General features: G+C 36.8%; 1 protein-coding gene across 3 annotated transcripts in view; it reads left to right on the top strand.

Annotated features, from left to right (window-relative positions):
• Positions 1 to 4,502: 4,502 nt before the first annotated feature.
• CDPK2 (calcium-dependent protein kinase 2) overlaps positions 4,503 to 20,493 on the top strand; it is a 30,625-nt gene continuing 14,634 nt past the window's right edge. The window contains exons 1-5 of one of the 3 annotated variants that reach the window (XM_088943068.1): positions 4,517 to 5,324; positions 14,795 to 14,938; positions 15,058 to 15,210; positions 15,328 to 15,443; positions 16,182 to 16,229. In XM_088943068.1, coding sequence (XP_088799194.1) covers positions 4,781 to 5,324; positions 14,795 to 14,938; positions 15,058 to 15,210; positions 15,328 to 15,443; positions 16,182 to 16,229 — 1,005 coding nt within the window. In that variant the 5' untranslated portion in view covers positions 4,517 to 4,780. Of the gene's footprint in view, positions 5,325 to 14,794; positions 14,939 to 15,057; positions 15,211 to 15,327; positions 15,444 to 16,181; positions 16,230 to 20,493 lie in introns of all 3 variants that reach the window. The other 2 variants (XM_088943067.1, XM_088943069.1) reach the window with 2 other exon arrangements.

Below are 20,493 nucleotides of genomic sequence, written 5' to 3'. Positions count from 1 at the left end.
CTAAATATATATAATTTAAGCTGTGCTTGGTTTGAAAGGAAATATAGGGTTATGCAGGGAAACTTATCCAAATAAGCCTTTAAGGACTAAATGACAATATCAACTGTATTATACTGTTTTATTTTTAGTATTTACTATTTAGTGTTAAGGAACCATTGTTTCGTGTAATGGTAAAATCTTGAATAGGCAAGTATGATAATGCCGGTTGGAGTATGAGAGCCACCAATGCCAAAAGTTAGGAAGTATCGAGGCTACCCATCCTAAGACGCCACGCCAGAGGTAGTCGGGATCAACATTGGGTAATGTGGAGGCAAAAGTGCTATCGATGTGTTTTGTTTGTTCATGGAATATTGGATTTGTAGCAATATAAATGGAAGCCTTGTTATCACAAAATGGCTTATAGGTTGAGAGAGAGAAAGGCCAAGATCATGTAGCATGCGGTTTAACCACAACAGTTCTTTGGTAGCAATGGTCATGGCATGATACTTTGCTTTAGCTAAGGAGTGTGATATAGTGGCCTGTTTCTTGGTCTTCCAAGAAAGTATAGATTGCTTAAGTATGGTTAAATACCTAGTGGTAGAGCATCGAGTTAGGGGGTAGGTCATAGGTGGCTCAATCAAAATCACAATAAGGCTAAACAACTAAATCATTGGTGGCAAAAAAGAAAATGCCACGTCTAGGCTCCCCCTTAATGTAATGAAGGACTCGTTTGGTAGCATCCGTGTGTTCTTCATGTGGGGCATTTAAATGTTGGGTTAGCACATGTATTGGAAAGGTTAGCTTTGGCATGGTGATGGAGGCACCAATATTGGCCTGGTGAGGGGAGATGACACCAATATAGCCCCAGGATTATCCAAGGGGTGAAAGTAATAAGGTGAGGTTAGATCAAGATCTCCGGCCATCGTTAAAACTGTATAACAATGAGTTCTATCAAGAAACTTCGTAAATTCTATTAAGAAATAGAGTAGTCTTCAATAATGAGCTCTGTCAAGAATTGTTTCTATTGTAACAAGAATAGAAATCAGGCATCAAGAAATCTTGACAATGGTGGTAACAGTCTTGACCAGAAGCAATCTACATCGGTAACCGTCGATCACTGAACTTGCATAGCTAGCAATAATATAGGGTCGGACGTCAAGGCTCTAATACCATGACAAACGAACCAGTGAAGAGAAATGGAAAGAATATATATGTATATATATTGTCTTGCCTCTTACACTTAGCAATAATACAGGGTCGGACGTCAAGGCTCTAATACCATGACAAAAGGGTAATTTATCTTAACTAAAGTTGTAAGTAAGGCTTAGTTTGGAAGAAGTACAAATATAAATTTATAAGTGTAAAACCTTGTATTTTGTATGTATTTGCACAATACATATTTGTATTTGTATTCCTTCCAAATTGAGCCTAAGGCTGTGTTTGGTTGCAATGTAAATAAATTTGTATTGATGCAAAACCATGGCAATAAAAATGATTTAAGTGTAAATTCTAACCTATTTTAGTTTCAAATTTTAGCTTATTTTGCTTGATTGCAGTCAAAATGAAGTAAATTAAGACATGAAGCAGAACAAAGTAAAATCCAAAACAAAATTAAACAAGAATTTGCATTTTTTTTACACTTGCACTCCCACACATTTGTATTAGTGCAAATAAATTTGCACTGCAACCAAACACAGCCTAAGACTCAATTTGGAAGGAGTGCAAATGCAAATATGTAGAATACAAATGCATATAAAATACAAGGTTTTACACTCTACATATTTGCATTTCTACTCCTTCCAAACAGAGCCTAGGATGCAAATTGAATTGTCCAAATTAAAGACCTTCAGCTACATCAGGCTTCTTAGGTCAGGGTTTGGGTCCATTCAAAATTCAACAAATGTGAATCTAACTTGATCTAAATTATAACCTTAGGCTGTGTTGGGTTGCAGAGCAATTTTATTTGGACTAGTACAAATGTATGGGAGTGCAAATGATAAAAAATGCAAAATTTGGTTTAATTTTGTTTTGGATTTTACTTTATTCTACTTTATATCTTATTTTACTTCATTTCTAATGCAACCAAACAAAGTAAGGTAAATTTTAAAACAAAAATAAATCAAAACTTGCAACCAAATCATTTGCACTCCCATAGTTCCAATTGGTTTTGGTTAATTTAGTCTGCTTCTCTACCATCACTGTTCCATTTCAATGACATTTATTTATTTATTTATTTAGTTTTTCTTTGAATGCTTTTGTATTCATTGTTCACCAATTTATTTTTAAAAAACCGTGATTCTGTTTGAGTTTGGTCCAACCATCTAACCTAATTTGGATTTTGAAACATATATCCAAAGGTACGTGGCAAAAAATAAACGGTATAGATTATATTTGATCAAGTGTTAGAGCCTATTGGTTTCTTATTAATACCTCTTATCTTTAATTAATACTTAAATTTTCAGTACTAAGAGCATTCAACTATAACTAATAAGATTGATTAGAAAGGATATGCCATTATTACTTCAAACATTTTCAGTTACTACCCCTTTCACCCTTCTATTTCTTCCTTCTATTGTTTACATGTATATTCGTATTGTGCTAAGGTAATTTAATTGTTTTGGTTGACCTTGTGGAATACAAGTTCTAATAAATTGTTCATAATAAATAAATAACAACAATACCGACAAAACAATGTTTAACTATCAATTAACTATTTATTAAATGTTCAATTATTCAATCATTTTTATTAATTACTTATCTTTTGAATTTTTAATTGTTTATTAAGTATTTAGTAACTTAGTAATTATTTAGTGATGATTAATTGATTATTCATAATTATTGTAAAAATATATAATATTATTATATTTAGTATCAAAATTATAATAATGATTATAGTACTATTATATTAATTGATTGATATGATAATTAATATTGAAATTTAATTATCAATATGCATAGTAGTATAATTAATTATTAGTATAGTTTAATTATCATTTTTTGAGAACCCACCATTCAGATTTGACAGGCATTAGATTTCATAATCAACAAAATCACTAATGTATACTTATAAAAATAATTAACAAAGTATTGACTTTCTTTTAGTATTAGAGTCATCGATTTAATGCAATCAAACAAGGCCTTAGCCAATAGCCACGTGCCTACCCATCTTTTCAAAAAAGAAAAAAAAGTGGATATTTCTACCAAAAAAAGTTGGAATAATCAGCATCACTTCGCAAAGATATAAACCTCAAATGACGTGGAACCCATGTTAATAACATGAAGAACACTTTTATTTTTTTAGTAAAAGCAATTTTAATTGATTTTTATTAAAATACATATAAAAAATTATTAAAATGCAAATATTAACAAATATAATTGAATTTCTTAAATTTATTATATAGACTATTAGAAGCGCACATGTTATGTCACCATTTACAAGTAAAGGATAAAAATGTAAATTAAATATTTAAACATTTTATAAGAAAAATTTAACCTTTATATCTATACGGAAGCCAAAGCCCAAGGGTATAAACTATAAAGTATAGAGGATACGAAGAATATGTCATGGGTGTTGCGTAATGTTTTTGAACCGTTATTAATTTGGATGGTTGGACTATTTGGCAAGAAAACCATTTAGATAACCGGTTTTGTTTCGCCCTTACGTCTTAACTTGTCTTTTGGTCCGTTGATTTGGTTAATGATTTATCGACTTGGGTAGTTAAGCGGTCAATTTATTCAATTTAGACAATATTTTTGATTATTTATTTATTTTTATTATTTTTAAATTTTTAAATTTAAACGAGCCATTTCTTCAAATTGGACGGTTGAACGATGACTTGAAAACTGGTGGTCAAAGCGGTTTCGATTCTAGATCAGTTTTTAAAACATTGCTGTGGACATTAAAAAAAATAAGTCAAAATAATAAGGGAGAATGATTGTTAAATACACCCTAAGAATTTTTATTCCCATTGTACGATTAGGGTAGGTTTCGGTTCGAAATTGATTCTAATACACAAACGAATATTTGTATTTTAGGGAGGACCGGATCTATTAGGCACAACATAAATAAACATATTAAATGAACACTTGATAAATATTTTGACAAGTATCAAAAGTGGGTTTTAATCTTGGAGTGAGGGTATTTTAAAGAAAGTGTCAAACAAATTTTCAAAGTGGTATTAAGGACTTGGGGTGCTTATTAAATGTGCTTACAAAGTTGTGCCTACGGGATCCAAACTGGTATTAGTGTGGGGCATTTATCAATAATAATTGTATCGTATTAAGTACGGGTTGATACATTATTAGTATCGAAATGAATGGATTGCAGTCGCTGGTATGAGTGCTAAGGTCATTCAATAACGTGCCAGCCACGTAAGGAGACGACTTTAAACAATTCTCTGTGTCAGATTGTCGGATGATACTTTTACCCATACAGTAAAAGTTGATTCCAATCAGACGATTTTAATTCCTTGAACCCATATCAGGAACCAAAATCAAAATCAACCCCCTTCACATGTCAAAGCGGAACCTTCACTGCATCTTCACCTTTTCAACCTTTCCAACCCGTGGAGCATGCCAGAGAAGACCTGACTCGGCCAACACTCAACAGTTCTGAGACCCCCGACTCACGACCCACTCAGCTGACAAAATTTCTCCCATCACCCAAAATGCCAAATATTCTGTCTCACCTAAAAAGTGAGAGAGACGCCCTTCTTGCTCTGAAAAACCCAGGGACTCTTTCGGAGAGGGAGGGAGGGAAGGGGGGAGCCGGTGATCAAATCTTGCAATCTAAGATACACCCATGAAGAAATCTTCCTCAGCTTCGACTTCACGGCCAGCCGCAGTCCTCCCCTACAAGACCCAGGGCCTCAGGGAGAACTATCTGATCGGCAAAAAGCTTGGTCAAGGCCAGTTTGGCACAACGTACCTCTGCAAAGAGAAGTCCACGGGCCGTGAATATGCCTGCAAATCTATCCCCAAGAGGAAGCTCTTGTGCATGGAGGACTACGAGGATGTCTGGAGGGAGATTCAGATAATGCATCACTTGTCTGAGCACCCTAACGTGGTCAGGATTAGAGGGGCCTATGAGGATCCCGTGTTTGTTCATCTGGTCATGGAGCTTTGCGCCGGCGGCGAGCTCTTTGACCGGATTATCAAGAAGGGGCATTACAGTGAGAGGGAGGCTGCGAAGCTGATCAAGACTATTGTTGGGGTTGTGGAGGCATGCCACTCCCTTGGGGTCATGCATAGGGACCTCAAGCCTGAGAATTTCTTGTTCGTTAGCACTGACGAGGATGCCGCACTCAAAGCCACCGATTTTGGATTGTCTGTCTTCTATAAGCCAGGTTGGTTGATGGGTTCCTTCCAAATTCTTCGATTTCTGCATTCACGTTTTTTACTTGATTCTTTGAATGAAAATAACTGTTTATTGGGCGATGGGTTTGAAGTTTGGTCATCGGGAGTCCTGTGTTGATTAGTCTTTTAGCCAGAGCTGATATTATAGAAATAGATCGTGTTGTCGTTGCGTGTGGTGTGGATTCCTATATATTTGATTGTGGAAAAACATAAATAAAAGATGCTTAAATTGTGTGCACTAGTGAATTGGTTATATTTTGAACAAAAAGATTGCTTTATTCTGTCAGAGATGTATATATTATCATCATCATCGAAATCGAAGATGGCATTCTAACAGAGAAACCGGAAGGATACAATAAACGAGAGTCCACCCACGTGATAGGGTCTTCCTTAAGCTTCCACCAACAAATAGAAACATGCTCGGATTTATCTACTTCACAACTTATGTTCTAAATATGTGGGGATAATGACATGACAGGAGAAAAAACAGAAAAGAAAAGAGTTTCAGGAGATTCAGATGTCTCTATGGATGGACAGGAAAATGTACATGCATGGAACAAACAACTATTATTTGGTCAAATTCTGGACTCCGGTGAAAAGTCCAATGGACAGATTCCTTTTTCCATGGCGTGAACGGCCTTTATCATAGACTTTAGACAGGAAAAGTCCTAAAGGGAAAACTTTTTTATTTACATGGCATTACTGCATGATATGGTACATTTTTTTATAGTAATATGGGTCACCATGTGGATGATATTAAATATGTTTTGTTTCCACGGAAGAGGAAAGAGAGGTGATGGAAGTGATGAGTTGTAGTAGGGAAGAGAAGTGTTGAAAGATAACCTCACCAATGACCACTACTAAGCATCTGCAGTAGGAAACATTGAAGGCCTTCAGGCTCATTCTTATTGAAAATGTGGTCTCTGATAGCCATGCGCCAATCTTATGCTATTGAGACATGGCATTACTGCATGATATGGTACATTTTTTTATAGTAATATGGGTCACCATGTGGATGATATTAAATATGTTTTGTTTCCACGGAAGAGGAAAGAGAGGTGATGGAAGTGATGAGTTGTAGTAGGGAAGAGAAGTGTTGAAAGATAACCTCACCAATGACCACTACTAAGCATCTGCAGTAGGAAACATTGAAGGCCTTCAGGCTCATTCTTATTGAAAATGTGGTCTCTGATAGCCATGCGCCAATCTTATGCTATTGAGACATTGTAGATGAGATTAATAAGAGGCAGGAATGTAGCCTGTTCTATCTCATCAAAAAAGGGTTGCTGATTTCACCATTGTCCTGTGGTAAATGAATCTCTTCTTTGGAGATTTGAATTAATAGAATTAAAGCATGTTGCAATAGCTCAATTATGTCTTTGCATGAAATGTTCCTCCTTGAAAATTCTGATACACAAGTTTTACCATATGGTATTAGAGGAATATCAAAGTTCTTTTTTGGTGTCATCAATAACCTAAAGAAATTTTCAGGATGATAGAGTCTTACAGCCTTCATCCTTCTAAGATTGTGACTTTTTGGGTACTCAGATCTTTTTTCTTGTTGAAATCCAAGGGTATTAGACATGAGCCTTGTATCACATATTTAGTTGTTATAAGTTTGGATTTTATGAAACAAAGAAGGTGAAAAAGAAAAGCTACAATGAGAACGAAACCAATGGATTTTCTACCAACTCAAGGTTGAAGCATTCATTTGTTTCTCTTTTTCATGGTTGTTGGGGTGGAGGGAGTTGGTTATATAGATCCAGTGGAACTCAATGCCCGAAACTTTTTAAAATACCAAACTCAAAATGGGCGTTTTGGTGAAAACGATGGGTTCTATTAGTCTGAAATTTTAAGACTATTATTATTAACTCAAGTTGTTGACTTGTTGCTTATGTTTATATCATCAGATGCTGTCATATATATTTCCCTGCATATCTCTTTTCTCTTTATATTTCCATTGACATTAGCTTGGAACATGACAAAGATATCATACTCTAATGTTGAAACCTTTATGAGTTTCCTTTTTCAAAAACATCTGATACCCAAGTCCATGGAGTTCTCCAAAACAAAAATATAAGTCTTTTTGAGGTGATAATGATTTAATTCAAGAGTACGCCATGTTTACGTTATTTGCCTTGTTTAGTTCCCTAAATATGTTAGGTATCTCTTGGTTGTTTCATTAAGGCAGTTTCTAGACGAGGCAGAAACAAAATCATAAATGGGAATTGGCACCCTAATTTGCAAGTTTCTGGGTTGTATCCTTTGGCTTTAAGAATGATGTCAAGTGAAATCTGGAAACTTGTGGAACTGGAGTCACTAGTTCTCCAGTTTTTCTGAGTTTCAGAATTTGCAGGGTGTGGTGGGTGGTTAGCTGGTTATATGATTTATGAGGTTTTAGGCCACACTAGTATTAAATCTATTTCTCATGTATCCTGACCTTACCAAAATAAATGTATTTTTTTGGTATCATCTCTACTAGTATTGAAGTATTCATTGTTTTCATATTTGAGTGAAAATTAGGAATGTTGGTTTGCTAACCATTTAAATCACTTCATGAGTTTTTCTATCCAGTCTATAAAAATGGGGTAAGTAATAAGTGCATCTTATGTAATTGGTTGTCATTAACTGTTAGAGGGATGAGTAATTTATTTTAGGGAGTTTTATTATTCATAAAAAAATTTCTCTCTTGTTTGTTCAACTAGTTTGGATGTCCATCAAAGGTTTGGAGTTCAAGGCCTGCCCCTTAGTTTCAAACAAGAAAAAAGGAAAAATTCACTTATTTTCTTTCTTTTGGAAGTAGCTGATACTACCTGCTATCACACTTGGTGGGGGGGGGGGGCGGCTTCTCTGTGGAAAATCAGAGCCTCTCTTTTAATGGAGGTGTATATACCAGAAATCATTGCCTCAATGTAGGCAAACTTGTTTCTCCAAGAAGCTGAGCTGATTTACTTGTCCTAAGGTGGCTGGGTGCTTCAAAAAATTCCAATCTTTCATATCTAATTCCCCTTTGCAGCAGTTACTTTCTGTTACAATAAGAAAAAGAGTCCTGTTTTCACATGAAAAATAAATTTTATTTTGAATCCATGCTTCTTCTTGCAGCATCCTAAACCACTCATTCTCTCTCTTTAATTCAGTCTTAGGTATTCTAATTTCTAAAACAGAATGGAATGGCAAGCAGGATTTCATGTAGCTAACCACATATGGTTGGAATTGATAAAAAAAAACCACATATGGTTGGAACAAGGCTTAGCTTTGATGATGATGATGATTAATATTGAAATTTGGGACTGTTGGAGACCTGAGGCAACCCGATGCCTGAGTTTTTGAACAAACAACCCCAAGAAAGACAATTTCTAAAAGGTTTTGAAAATATAAACAACAAGCCATTTCCCTTCTAATAGAGTGTCTTCTTGAATTCAAGGCTTGAGACGGTCTGGTCTCAAAAAAAGAATTTACAATAAAATACATCTAGACATGTTTTAACTTTTCTTTTAAGAAAAGAATGGGCTTAATGCAATCCAATAACTTACAGCCTGTTTAAAACCCAATTAAGTAGGTTGGGATCATGTCTTTGAAAGGAGGCTAATGGGAGGGCTTCAGCTTTGATTGAGATGCATTGACTGAGCCACTTTGAAGAAGCATGTAAAACTAGCTTCATTGACTAAGCCACTTATTCTGACTTTCTGGAGTTTTCACCAAACATAGCTTCTAGGCTTTCCGTGTAGGGCCTGCTTTGCAACGCAAGAAGCCACTGCATGAAAGTCCTCCCAACTGGTCATTTAATCTCCTTAGAGGGAGGCTACACCCCTCCTGGAGAAAGATTTCCATGTAACCCAAAGAACTTTGAGAGAATTAAAGAGTTCAATCTCCAAAGAATGAAGAGAGAAAGAAAAAATAAGAATGAAGAGAGAAAAAAAACAGGCTTGTACAAAGGAAGCAAAGATGAAGAAACGGGAGGAAGATAAAGACACCTAGGATATCTATTTTGGGGATTCTTTAACAAGAAAAGAGAAAAGAACTATCATTCTACTTACATAAGGCTCCGTTTGGGAAGAGTGCAAAATGCCAATTCAGTGCGTATTTGCAGTCTGGTTCAGTTTTGCTAGTGTTTGGTAAGAGTGCATTTATGTCTTAAAAATTACAGTAAATGCATATTTCAAGACATGTTTGCATTCAAAATGAGATCAAAGTTTGCATCCAAAAAATGGAAGTGAACTTTGCACTCAAAGTTGACCAATGTTAAAAAGGTATATTTCGATCTCAGGATCCGTGTTTGTACCTATCACAACTAAAAATCGTTTGTCAAGAAAGTATATTTATTAATGCAAAACTAAACCAACTTTACATTTGCATGGACCAGAATGCACTCTACATATTTGTATTTGCACTCTATTTGTACTCTTCCCAAATGGAGCCAAAATGTATGCTAGTATAAGGTTTCTCTTCAAGTATCCTCTTTGAATATGTCTTGTCTTTTATATTACAGTCTTCTTATTGTATTCTCCTCCTCTCTTTCATTCGGTTTTAAATCTCACTTGTAAAAGAAAAAATGCAAATGCAGAGGGAAATAAGCCATATGCAATTGAGTGCTTTTACTTGGCTGATTATGGATCCTCTATTGAAGACTGCTACTTTAAAAAATATATGGGGATCAACCTATCTACGGTTTTATTCTTTAACTTGGCTGACTATAGCTTTCTACAAGTGCAAACCTGAAGACTAAAAGAAGAGATAAAAATTATTCATTATCTGATTGTTTAATCCAATGGACCACAGTTTCTTTTGAATATAAGGGCCTGTTCGTTTGCTCTGAAGTCTGACATCTGAAAGTACAATAATTACATTAAGAGGTATATTGGTATTGGTGAACTTTTCTTTCCTTTGAACTCTGAATTGCAGAGAATGTTGTTCTGAATTCTGAATTTTGAAAATTATCAAATATCCATTTTGACCCCATATATGAGAGTTTTTGTTTGTCTTTTTAGGGGTATTATTGGAAAACAAAAAGTTGTATGATTGCACTTTAAGAGAGAAGAGATAAGAAGAAATGAACAACCATTTTTCTCTTAAAGTTAAAAGATCCCTCTTAAGAGATAAGAGTTAAGAGGAAACAAACAGGCCCTAAGATCCAGAAGAATAACACTGTTTACATCCAGGTTACTTAAATTGCCAAGTATTTGTATCAATTATCATATTTGTAAAGAGAGATAACATTTTAAGTTTTCTGATTGTATTTCTCATTTCTATGAAGTTTGTAAAATTATGTTAAAGAAAACTAGAAATTTCTTTATGTGGTTTTGTTGCACATATTGATTTGTTTTGCTTGTTTATTTCTTTAAGTAAAAATCAAAGGGTTTCTTTGCTCTTTGCTCTTTGAGTAATTATGTGCTACAAGAATTTCTTTAAAATTTAACACCAACATCTGGTCATTGAAGTCCCTCCATTCTAAATGTAAAGAATAGTTGATTAATACCAATTGCTTCATTCCTTCCAGTGCACCACCAAATTTTGAGTGTTAGATAAAAGTGGATTCATTGGGTTTGAGGAGCTTTCTAAACAGATCTTGATCTAAGAATTATTTCAAGAAAACTGTTTCCAATAAAAAAAGGAATTATTTCAAGAGAAAGAACTAGATCGTAAAAGTCACAGAATTAATCCATACTGGCCTATTACAAGAAGTCGGCACCATTCCTTCATAGCTATTTTGGAATAATGCATTGAATCAGGGAGACATGCCTTACCATTCTAAATTAGGTTGTAGTGGGTTATCTGCATTAGAAGAGTGAAGATTATTTTCATCATTTTCGCTTGGTGCTTGGGAGTTGGTGCTGCAAATCTGAAGAGATTGGTGTTTCAATCCTCCTAAGACTCCTGAATGGAGGCCTTTTTATGGAAGATGCTTTGGCATTAAATCAAGAACCTTGAAGTTTTCAGCAGCATGTGATTGCTGCAACTGATATCAGGAATGGACGGTATAACAGAGAGATAGAGTCAAACTGTGGGTTGACTATTGAGATTTTAGAAGCATATTATGAATGGCTTTGTTGGTTTTTATCAGCACATTCAGTTCTAGGTACATGTATTATGTTATGGGCCCGCGAATAGGATCTCGTCACGGGTCGGTCCACGGGGGAAACCCTCTGTTTTCCCTTGTTCCTCCCTGCTCTTGATGAACCTATCTAGGCACCCTAATGGTGGTTTGTTCAAGAAATCACCTAACTCTCATTTACTCTCTTTCTTGACTGAATATTCGATATCCTCATTCAATAATGGTGTCTCCTTAAATAGGAGATTACAAGAGTCCTAATCTTAGGGAGTCTCCTTGCTGAATAGGGAGACTTCCAATTCTATCTTGCTAAGGATAAGATAAGCTAATCCTAATCTGATAATAAGATAAACTAATCCTAAATAAGATAAACTAATCCTAATCTGATAACTTACTAACAAGATAAGATAAGAGCAATAGAATAAGATAAGAACAAGTAAGATGATCTAATCTAATCTGGCAGTGGGTCAGGTTCCTATTGCTGCCGGCGGCGATGGTACGTCTTTCCGAGGAATTCGTCCATAACATTACTCCCCTCTTGGACTACGAGCTTGTCCTCAAGCCCGAACTCCGGATATGTGGCTTGGAACTCTGTCAATGGGATCCATGTGGCTTCGGCCGATGGTAAGCTACACCATTTCACCAAGACTTCAAGAACTCCTTGATTGAAACGAGAGCGGATGACAGCTTTAGGTTGGGGAATCAGTTTGCCATCTTGCAGGGGTGGTAGGGAGGGGACTTGGTTCGGAGGAACACTCGTAAATGGTGTCAGCAAGGCGATGTGGAAGACATCATGAATCCGGCTAGTCTCTGGCAGTTCTAGCTGGTAGGCCACACTGCCAATCTGTCGTAGAACCTTGAAGGGCCCATAGGACTTAGAGCCCAGTTTCGGGGCAACTATACTAGGACTAGTAATAGCTGCTCGGAGAAGTTGTTGTTGTTGTTGTTGATCATATTGTTGCTTCTGCTGCTGCAGTTGTTGCTGTTGTTGGTTGTCTGGCTGCTGTGGCTGAGGGTGTTGCTGCTGCTGTGGACCAAGAAGAGTCTGCTGCTGCTGCTGTTGTTTGCCGGACGGCTCCGTCAAGTCTGGTCGGAGGCTGTTTGTGGTTACAGCCCCTTCTGGATTCCTCTCCCTGTTAGAGAAATACGATTCCAGCAAGCATCGCAGCTCCCGGACATCGTCTTTGACCTCACGAACCTCCTTGTTGGTTTCTACGAGCCTATGCTCCAGTTCGTGGACCCTGGATGATAGCTTTTGCAGATCTCCCATGACGACCGGCTCTGATACCAGAATGTTATGGGACCGTGAATAGGATCTCGTCACGGGTCGGTCCACGGGGGAAACCCTCTGTTTTTCCCTTGTTCCTCCCTGCTCTTGATGAACCTATCTAGGCACCCTAATGGTGATTTGTTCAAGAGTTCACCCAACTCTCCTTTACTCTCTTTCTTGACTGAATATTCGATATCCTCATTCAATAATGGTGTCTCCTTAAATAGGAGATTACAAGAGTCCTAATCTTAGGGAGTCTCCTTGCTGAATAGGGAGACTTCCAATTCTATCTTGCTAAGGATAAGATAAGCTAATCCTAATCTGATAATAAGATAAACTAATCCTAATCTGATAACTTACTAACAAGATAAGATAAGAGCAATAGAATAAGATAAGAACAAGTAAGATGATCTAATCTAATCTGGCAGTGGGTCAGGTTCCTGTTGCTGCCGGCGGCGATGGTACGTCTTTCCGAGGAATTCGTCCATAACATATTACCTGAGGTAGAAGTATATTATGAATGGCTTTGTTGGTTTTTATCAGCACATTCAGTTCTAGGTTCATGAATTACCTGAGGTGACTTAGGGGTGGGGAGAGTCTTCTAAGTTTTGTTTTTTTAGCTGTACCTTATGGACGGAGGTGGAAGTGTGATGCTTTCTCTAAAACTTGGGAACAGCTTCAAACAGCTTCAATGACTAGGAGGTTGTATATTTGGTTGGTATTTTTTCTTGTATGAAGAGGAAAATTTGCTTTGAAGTTCACCTTATGGATACATTCTCAGTTAAATATTTTCTTTGAATTTGATGCCTTCTGCTACTCCCCCCTGAAAAACTTTGTCTTGGCTCATCCCATTCTCAATGAGGTGGCTTTAGTTTTTCTATGTATTTTCTTTGTTGTTGGTCAGGCATCTTTGACAAAATTCTAATTAACTTACCATTTTGATCATTAGTGTTGATGCATGTAAAACTTTTCCAGCCTTTGTTATTAATCATAGATAAAAAAAAAAGAAAAATATACTTTTACATTTTCATCCTTGGCTCCTTTGGTTTTCAGCTATGTTACATGGACACAGCAAGGACACATCTTGTCCAACAAGTCTGAAACGTAATTTACAGTTAAAGTTTCAAGTTTCAAACATAGATGTGCACTCAATTTGAAGTGTCCATGCAACGTAGGTTTTCATTCCTTCTATTTCCTTTTCTTTGAAACAGAAAGAAGCCACATGCTACTTATTTTCAACAAGCTAATAATTAAATAATCCGTGAGATTATTTTCTTGGTTTTGATTTCTCAGGCAAATATCACATTAATCAGCTTTTCCTTTGGGGACATTTTGAATTTCCTCAACCTAGAACTCTATTTATTTTTACATTTTAAATTTCCTCAATCTATAGCTCTATTCATTGGTTGAGAAAAGTAGAAAGGTGGAAGAAGAACAAAAGTAAAATCTTTGAGAAGAGAAAGGAGAGAGGTTGAATGAAGAGAGAGTTTGGGCAATAAAAAAATGTAGTATTTTTAGAATGCAGAAGTTGCAATATTACCCCTGATAACTTGATATTGTGAAATAGACTTGTTACAATATGGTAAAATACTTTATCTAATAATGAACATTAGTAAGACCCCAAGGATCATACAGGAGTGAAATTGTAGTTCATGCAGTGTGCATCCAAGGGTCCCATCATCCATGGTTCACCATGAAATGAACATGGCCAGAACAAATAAAATATCTAGGCCACAATCAAGATAAATGGACAAACATACAATCCTAAAGGTATAGCTGTGAAATCATATTGATAATATTCTATGTTTGCACATCTGTACTGAACAATGTGATGGATTAATTTATTACCAATGTAGGATCTCAAGTCAATTTCTTCCTTTCTGTATTCATCAAAAAAAAAAAAAAATCTTACTTTCTGTATTTCTTCTGTGTGACCATTGATTGGAAGGCTTTGATCTGATTGGTGTCCTTTATGATCTTTCCACTGCTACAATCAACCAGTTTTCATGCTTTTGTACTCCTTGATCTTCTGGGGGAGGTCTAACTGATTTGCATTCCATGGTACTTTGTGTTTTTTCTTTTTATTGTGAATGGTGCTTTATCAGATCTTGAATTGTTCATCTCTTTGTCTTTCTTTTCAGGGGATACTTTTTCTGATGTTGTTGGAAGTCCTTATTATGTTGCACCTGAGGTATTGCGCAAACAGTATGGACCTGAATCAGATGTCTGGAGTGCTGGAGTTATTTTGTACATCTTATTAAGTGGTGTTCCACCTTTTTGGGCAGGTACTGATATCAATGAGTTTATACCCTTAATTTCTCTGAAATGCGGATCTAATATTAAAAATATCATTCTTTCTATCTCTACCATGTATTTTCATGCATTTGAATCTGTTTTCTTCCAGAAACTGAGCCAGGGATCTTCAGGCAGATTTTACAAGGAAAACTGGATTTTGAATCTGAACCCTGGCCTAGCATTTCAGAAAGTGCTAAAGATCTGATCCGGAAAATGCTTGAGAGGAATCCAAAGAAAAGACTATCTGCCCATGAAGTTTTGTGTAAGTTATTTGCAATGGCAAGCTAGACAAAATTCAGATTTTGTAAAGTTATCCATGGATCATAATGGTTAAGGGTCTTTATATATCTTCCATAATTGAGGCGGCTTTCTGTAACAGGTCATCGTTGGATTGTTGATGACACAGTTGCACCAGACAAACCTCTGGATTCTGCAGTTTTATCACGCTTAAAACAATTTTCTGCAATGAACAAACTAAAGAAGATGGCTTTACGTGTAAGTTTTTAGCAAATTTGTAAATTATGCCATCCCTGAAATGTTTTCTGTTACCCCTTGATTGTTGATTGCAATGGGTTGCAACTGCATAATGTCTTCAGACAAGTTGGACTGGATTTTGGTATTCATCTTGTGTGGCAACTTGCAAGTGTTGGTTACATCCATTATAGATTGTTATCACATGTTCCCAGAATAGTTTGACCTAGTCTCCCCAAATCACGCCAATCCATGGATCTGTCACCTACTCCTGTGATCCATATTGACACCTTTTGTTACACTTACTGTTCAAGATAGTTAATGGTTATATGGTCAGCTCAACTAAACCTTAACCCATCTATATGGAATTGGCTGCATTAATCCTGTTCACCACTCTACTAAGCTAATTTTATATCTTGGATATAGTTTTCGTATATTACTTTTCTTTTTTTATATTCCCATAGCTCTTTTCTGAATGTGTACTACATAATAAAACATAAAGAGCTGAGGACCCCCAAAGCCCCAATATGTATCTTAATAAAGAGCTGAGGGATTCACATTTTTATGTTTGTGATGATGACTTAAATATAGGAATACTCAAGATTTGATACAGTTGGCTGCTTGGGATTTTAGTACTCCTTGGTAGCATTGACACCATAAACCCACTTGCTAGCTCTGATACCATATCAACCATGATGATTGATATCTCAAGGTCTGAGCACAGGCACATTTGAAGTCTTTTGCTTGGTATCTCACTTTCAGGTAAGGTGCCATGGAGTATCATGTGTGCATGTATGCAACATCATAGAGGTAATACTTATCTGTGCCAATCATGCATCTCTTAGAAGAAAAAAAAAAACATAACCAACTATATTGTAAAGTCATAATGGTGTGAACAAATCCTTACTAGCAGGGGGTATGGGAAGTTGTTAAGATTGCATGAAACATCGTACAACACTCTAGCATCATGTGCTGTACCTTCTCAACCAGGGATACCATATTGAAATTACATACACCCAACACATTTTGGTAGCACTCCTTCCCTCCTCATCCTCGATATGCTAATTGCCTCTCTGGTGGGACTATTGCATGGACAAGAGTTCCATCCAAAGCACCAATGCCACCCTTCAATATTATTAAACAATCTAGTATCAATGCATGCAGTTTACAAGTTTGGGAATTTTTTTATATATTAAATGGCTAGTTACCTTGAATATCTGTTAAAGTCTCCTATGGTATCCCGGGTTGTTTGGATTTGGGTCAAATGTGGTAGGTTGAATCAATTCCTTTGCAAACTCCATCATGGCTTGTAATACTTGATGGAAGTATGCATGCGCAGTCTGGGATGCATGCTGAAATCTTCTCGTCAGAACAGAGAATCTTTCGTTATGGCTTATGCTCAAAAGAAACATTTCTATCTTCTCTTCCACTGATATATAACAGCTATCCTTTAGCCATCCTCGGTGATGAAAATGGCAACAAATTCTAATATATGCCTCAACCAACATTCTCATCAAATTGATGGCTTTCTGGTCATCTCCTTGTAATAGCTCATGGGTATAGGCATGGCCAAATAATGACGATTGGTTATGTGGCATCCTCTGTATGCACCTCCACCATGTTCTTTTCATATACCAATATAGGACGAGAATAACAAAATTTCTTCATCCTTTGTGTCAACATGTTTGATTTTTTGGTATGTACCTATTGTTCAAATACTATCAATTAAAACTAATCTAACAAGCTTCAAATGCATATGTTCAAAACATAACCATTATAATAAAATAATATATACTCGATTTATCAAAGCCAAGGTTCATAAAGTAAGCACAATAGATGTCCAAGCATCCAAAGTAAAAAAAAAGTTCCCAATTCAAGTTCATGGGGGCCCATCCAATTAAAACAATAGAAATCTGCTGAATTAAAAAATATGAAAGAAAGTAGTTTCTTGAAGAGAGAAGGAAGAGAGAAGGAGAAGAAGAGAAGAAGAGAAGTTGAAAGAAAAGAGAGCAATAATCTGGCCGCCCCCTTCACTTATTATTTATACTAAAATAATAGAACAGTACAAAGACAACTATGCCCTTATAGGGCAGCAAAACATAAAACAGCATATATAACACTCAAAAAACATAATAAAGTTTGGACTCACATAACTACTGTGGTCCCCACCTCCTATCTAACAACTAACATAAAACATCTACTCAGAAAACGTCATAAAACTAATTAATCTTCAACACTCCCCCTCAATTTGGGAGTAAATATCATACATTCCCAACTTGCGTAGATCATGTTCAAGCTTGTTCCTTGCCACCCCTTTAATGAGAACATCAACCAGCTACAACTCTGAAGAGACATAAGGCAAACAAACTTCTTCGGTTGTTACCCTTTCTCTCATAAAGTGTCTATCAATTTCAATATGTTTTGTCCTATCATGCTGAATTGGATTGTGGGCAATATTGATTGCAGCCTGATTGTCACAGTATAACATCGTAGGTTCCTCTGCTTTCACCCCAATCTCATTCAAAAGAGATCTAACCCAAAGAAGTTCTGAGACACCATGAGCCATGGATCTATACTCAACCTCTGCACTTGACCTTTCCATAACCGCTTGCTTCTTATTCTTCCAAGAGATCAAGTTTCCACCTACAAAGGTACACTCTTAATGTAGACCTCTTGTCATCTAAGCATCCTATCCAGTCTACATCTGTATAGGATTCTAGTTTCAGATTCTCATGATTTGAGAAAAGAAGGCCTCTACTAGGGTATTTTTTCAGATCTGCAAGTATTCTCTCAATAGCTTCCTAGTGCTGAACCCGAGGTGCATGCATGTACTGACTCACAACACTGACATCATAAAAAATATATGGTCGTGTCATACACAAATACAACAGTCGGCCCACCATTCTTTGATATCTCCCCACATCCTTTACCAATTCACCATCCACACCATTAATTCTGTGATTTGGATCAATAGGAGTGTCTGTTGGTTTGGTCCCCAGCTTCCCAGTCTCTCGCATTAGGTCAAATACATACTTTCTCTGTGAAATGAAGATCCCATGCTTGGATCTTGCAACTTCAATCTCTAAGAAGTATTTGAGCTCACCAAGATCTTTGATCTCAAATTCTTGCTGCAATGATTTTTTGAAATCATCAATCTCTTCTAGATCATTTCCTGTCACCACTATATCATCCACATAGACAATCAGAATTGACCCCAAAACATCTCTCCTCTTCACAAAGAGGGTGTGATCATATTGTGTCTGTGTGTATCCAAAATGGATGAGTGCCCCTCTAAACCTGTCACACATTTCCTTTACTAACATTTCCATAAAAGCCTGCTGGAATGTCCATATATACCTCCTCCTGTAAGTTACCATTGAGGAAAGCATTTTTGACATCAAGTTGGAACAAGGGCCATGAATAGGTGACTGCTAGAGATAAAAGGACACGAACTTAACTCATCTTAGCTACTGGTGCAAAGGTTTCCAGATAATCAACACCATAGGTCTGAGTATACCCTTTTGCTACCAACCTTGCCTTGCACCTCTCTATCTTGCCATCGGCCTTATACTTCACTGTGAATACCCATCGACATCCGGCTGTCTCCTTGTCTGGGGGGGAGATCAACTATTTCCCAAGTTTGGTTTTTGACCAAAGCATCCATCTCGTCTTGCATGGATGTTTTCTACTCAGGTTTGGAGAGAGCCTCAGTAACATTTCTGCGTATAGACACAGAATCTAGGGAAGAAAGAAAAGCACGGTAACAGGATGATAAGGCACTGTAGAAAAGATGGTGTGAAATGCAGTGGGCTGTACACTTTCTCTTCCCCTTACGAAATGCAATGGGAAGATCAATGTCAGTGGGATCAGCTGCAACAATGGTGTTGGGGACAGAAACATTATCATCAGAAAACATAACAGGCTCAGGCTTAAGAGGAATACTTGGAACTGTATTTTCCGAATCTGGAGTTTCAGAAGGACTGACAGAGTGTGGTGTGGGTCGAGGGTGTGTGGAGTTAACCATCATCTGCCGGCGCTGATATTGCTGTGAGGCTTCCCGTAGTGGCTCAGGTAATGAAACTAGAGGTGCAGGTATTGGCTAAACTAATGCTAGCTGAACTGATGGTGCAGGTGGTGGCTAAACTGATGGAGGCACCACAGAAACAGGAAGAGGAACAGATTGTGAGTTCTCCTCCCCAAAACTCTCCCCCTAAGGAGAATCACTCGAGAAGAACAATGGGGATTCAAAAAAGGTAACATCCATAGTGACAAATCTGCTCCTCGACACTGGGTCATAACAGTAATACCCCTTTTAGTTTTGAGCATACCCAAGAAAAACACATTTCTTGGCCTTAGGATCCAATTTCTTGCGATAAGGGCCAAGAATGTGAACAAAAGAAACAGCCAAAAACCCTCAGAGGTATATGAAATCTCTCCATCTGGAAAAATGAGGCTAAATGGCACCTTAAACCTCAAAGTCCGTGAAAGAACACGATTAATCACATGTACGACTGTAAGAACTGCATCTCCCCAAAACTGCACAGGAACTGAAGCACACACTATAAGACTCCTTGCCACCTCCATAATGTGTCTGTTTTTCCTCTCAGCAACTCCATTCTGTTGTAGTGTATATGCACAACTGCTCTGATGAACTACACCATGTTCTAAGAGATACGTGGTTAGGTCCTTCTCAAAGTACTCTCTGGCATTATCTGATCTAAAAACCTTAGTTCTCACTCCAAATTGTGTGAGAACCATCTGGTGGAATTGTCGTACTAAGTTAGGAACCTCATCACGTGATCTCATCAAATATATCCAAGAATATCGTGTATAATCATCCACAAACAAGAGAAAGTAACGGAATCCTCCCATGGAAGGGATTTGATATGGCCCCCATACATCAATGTGAATAATATTAAAAGCAATACTTCTTTTATTACTTGGTTTAAAAGACTGTCTACAATGCTTTCCTAACTGACAACTCTCACACTCTAAAGTAGATAATTGAATAGACTCAAACAACTTTGGGAAAAGACATTTCAAAGAACTAAAAGAAAGATGTCTCAAGCGATTG

The sequence above is a fragment of the Nelumbo lutea genome, chromosome 5, assembly GCF_056320005.1.
Source record: "Nelumbo lutea isolate HS-2025 chromosome 5, American lotus-T2T, whole genome shotgun sequence".
Lineage (NCBI taxonomy): Eukaryota > Viridiplantae > Streptophyta > Magnoliopsida > Proteales > Nelumbonaceae > Nelumbo > Nelumbo lutea.
The sequence above is the reverse complement of the archived record's forward strand: the minus strand, read 5'-3'. Positions and strand labels throughout refer to the sequence as shown.